The sequence below is a fragment of the Volvox carteri genome (assembly GCF_000143455.1).
Source record: "Volvox carteri f. nagariensis unplaced genomic scaffold VOLCAscaffold_39, whole genome shotgun sequence".
Lineage (NCBI taxonomy): Eukaryota > Viridiplantae > Chlorophyta > Chlorophyceae > Chlamydomonadales > Volvocaceae > Volvox > Volvox carteri.
In genome coordinates this window covers 984,913-987,701 of record NW_003307582.1, presented here as the reverse complement: position 1 = coordinate 987,701, position 2,789 = coordinate 984,913, and the positions used below count along the sequence as shown (strand labels likewise).

Below are 2,789 nucleotides of genomic sequence, written 5' to 3'. Positions count from 1 at the left end.
GGGGGTTTGTTTCCGGACGTGCGCATTCCGAGTTTGGCACAGTCATTAACGCACAAGACATGCATCAGCGACAATTACGGGCAGGTGTACATTTCCGTACACCTACCGGTACACCTGCTCATGAGTGAAAGAAAGCTTGTCTGTCTACTAGTGACACAAGTACCTGTGGCTGTGTCGGCGTGTAGCCGCATTGTCAGTGTAGAGATGGCGCCGGTGAGGGTGAGGGTGAGGGTGAGGCGTTAAGAAGAGGGGGAGAGGAAAAGAGAGAGTCCCGACCCCGGAAGAGTGCCCAGGGTGCGGAGGCTGTGAAGCCCAAGTTAAACAAAGATTTACAAACGTGCTTTTCTTTTTTGACATATGCCGTGGTGCGATCGCTCGCGCGCATCGCTCGCTCGCGCGCTTACAGCCGCTCCTACGCGCGTGTCTAAGAGAGAGAGAGAGAGTGTGTGTGTGTGGCGGGAGGGGGAGAGAGAGTGTGTGTGTGTGTGTGTGGAGGGGAAGGGAGAGAGAGAGGAGGAGAGAGAGCCTGAGCGCAGGGTGCGGCCCCTCTCCCCGCCTCAAAACATGCCTGGTTGACTCCGGACTCGATTTTCCCCCGATACGGCTGCTGCACCTCCGTTCCACACCCAACAGCTCGGGAAGGGGGTATATAAGAAATGAAGCCCGCACGCGTCTTCTTCAGCTGCCTTTTGGACTGATGCTAACAATTGAAAAATGCTCCTGTCCTCGATGCCTTTAACACAATGGCATGCAATGGCATAAACATAACAAACCGCAGAACCATTGGACTCGCACAGGATGAAGGACAGGCTGCGAAGGGGAGCAGGCCGCTACGGCCCGCTAGCGCGCGTGATCTCGCGGCTCTAGCACCCTTCAACCCGGTAGTCCAGCAACGCTATCCGCCTCCGTCGCTGCCGCCGCAACAAAACCGCCATCGCCGCAGCAACAGGAGTAATGCAAAACAAAACGAACGAGTCACGACCCTATCGCCCTCCCCTTCCAACCCGTCCCCCCTCAGGCTCCTCCCCCCCTTTAAATTCCCCACCACCACCCCATTGGGGCCCTCTCCTCTCCTCTCTTCTGGTGGGGTGGGGAAAGACGAACAACGAACGAGTGGTGGGGTGGGTGGGGAGGAGGAGAGGGGGGGGGGCAGCAGCAGCGCTAATAGTAGCATAAGCAGTTTTAGCAATTCTTCGTGCATCCGCCCCATCCCTCGCATCCTGCTCCCCAACGGTGCTCTCTTCCAGCCGCCTTCTCCCTCTTCAGGCTTGCCGGGTAGCGTCAACAACGGCAGAGGCCTCCCTCGCCAAGCTGCCAGATGCCGCCAGTGGCCCCCCTAATCCCGAGTGCGGCCATCTTCACCCGCACCCGCGCCCGCTGCCCTGCCAACTCTCCCCCCCCTCAGGGCCACCCGCCGCCAGGGCCACCTGCTCGTCCTCCGCCCCGTCCTCCGCCACAAACCCAGCTACGATAACCTCCAATGGCTGCTGATGCTGATGCTGATGCTGCGACGGTCCGTTCGTACTAAGTTGCACACTGGACCTAGGGCCGCCGCCGCTGCTGCTGCCGCTGCCGCTGCCGCCAGCAGTACCCGCCACCGCAGCGGCGGCCTCCGCAGCCGCTGTTTCCCAGTGCAACCTCAGGATCTCATCCACACGCGCCACGAGCGCTCCGGGCTCGAAATTGGCACGACCCTGATCGTCCATGTACGAATCCACCTCCAGTATGTGCCGTACACCAAGTAGCGCCAGTGCGGCGGGATCCACGCGGATGGCGCCGCCACGTGGGACGAGCAAGCCGGTGATGTAGGCGTTTGGCGGGTGACGCAGCCTGCCGCCAGGACGACGTGTACGGCGGCGGTTGAGCGCGTCGCATGCCTGTACGTGGCCCCAGGCAGGCAGAAAAATACCCCTTGTCAAACGGCCAAACGGTGTGGTTGGAATTAGTTCCTGTGCTTGGTTGGTCCCCCGTCCCCTCCGGCTCTCCGACATCCCTTTCCCCCCCCCCTGGCACCGCCTCCCCCTCCTCCCTGCCCCAACCATACCTGGTCCCCCCCCCCCCCCGACCACCTCACCGCCTGCACCATATCCGCCGCCGTCATAGGTCCGTCGTGGGCGCCGCAACACGAGGTCTCTCGATCATGGCTGCCGTTGAGCATCATTACCTGGAGCAGTAGCAGCAATGGCAGCAGCAGTGCGAGTTACAATTGCAGACCGTACAGGGTACATAGGCACAAGGGGGCTTGGGGGGGGAGGGGGCAGCCGTCGATTCCAGTCGCGTTCTGATCGCCCCGGTCACCCCCCCACCCCCCCTACCTGGCCCTACCCCACCCCACTACCTGGCCCTACCCCACCCCACTACCTGGCCCTACCCCACCCCACTACCTGGCCCTACCCCACCCCACTACCTGGCCCTACCCCACCCCCCCTACCTGGCCCTACCCCACCCCACTACCTGGCCCTACCCCACCCCACTACCTGGCCCTACCCCACCCCACTACCTGGCCCTACCCCACCCCACTACCTGGCCCTACCCCACCCCACTACCTGGCCCTACCCCACCCCACTACCTGGCCCTACCCCACCCCACTACCTGGCCCTACCCCACCCCACTACCTGGCCCTACCCCACCCCACTACCTGGCCCTACCCCACCCCACTACCTGGCACGCCTCGGGACCCCCCCCCCCCATCCCGCTACCGCCTGAACCGTCTGAACCGTCACGCCGCAGTCGCGCACCTTGGGCACATTCCTCGCCGCTATGGCCTCTCCCATCCCCTCCAGGCAGAG

At 63.0% G+C, this 2,789-nt stretch overlaps 1 protein-coding gene across 1 annotated transcript in view; it reads right to left on the bottom strand.

The window, feature by feature from the left end:
- Positions 1–1,358: 1,358 nt before the first annotated feature.
- VOLCADRAFT_64316 (uncharacterized protein) overlaps positions 1,359–2,789 on the bottom strand; it is a gene marked incomplete at both ends in the record, with an annotated part of 4,272 nt that continues 2,841 nt past the window's right edge. Inside the window, 3 exons of the mRNA XM_002953885.1 lie at positions 1,359–1,911; positions 2,127–2,164; positions 2,739–2,777. Of these exons, the coding sequence (XP_002953931.1) occupies positions 1,359–1,911; positions 2,127–2,164; positions 2,739–2,777 (630 nt within the window). The remainder of the gene's footprint in view (positions 1,912–2,126; positions 2,165–2,738; positions 2,778–2,789) is intronic.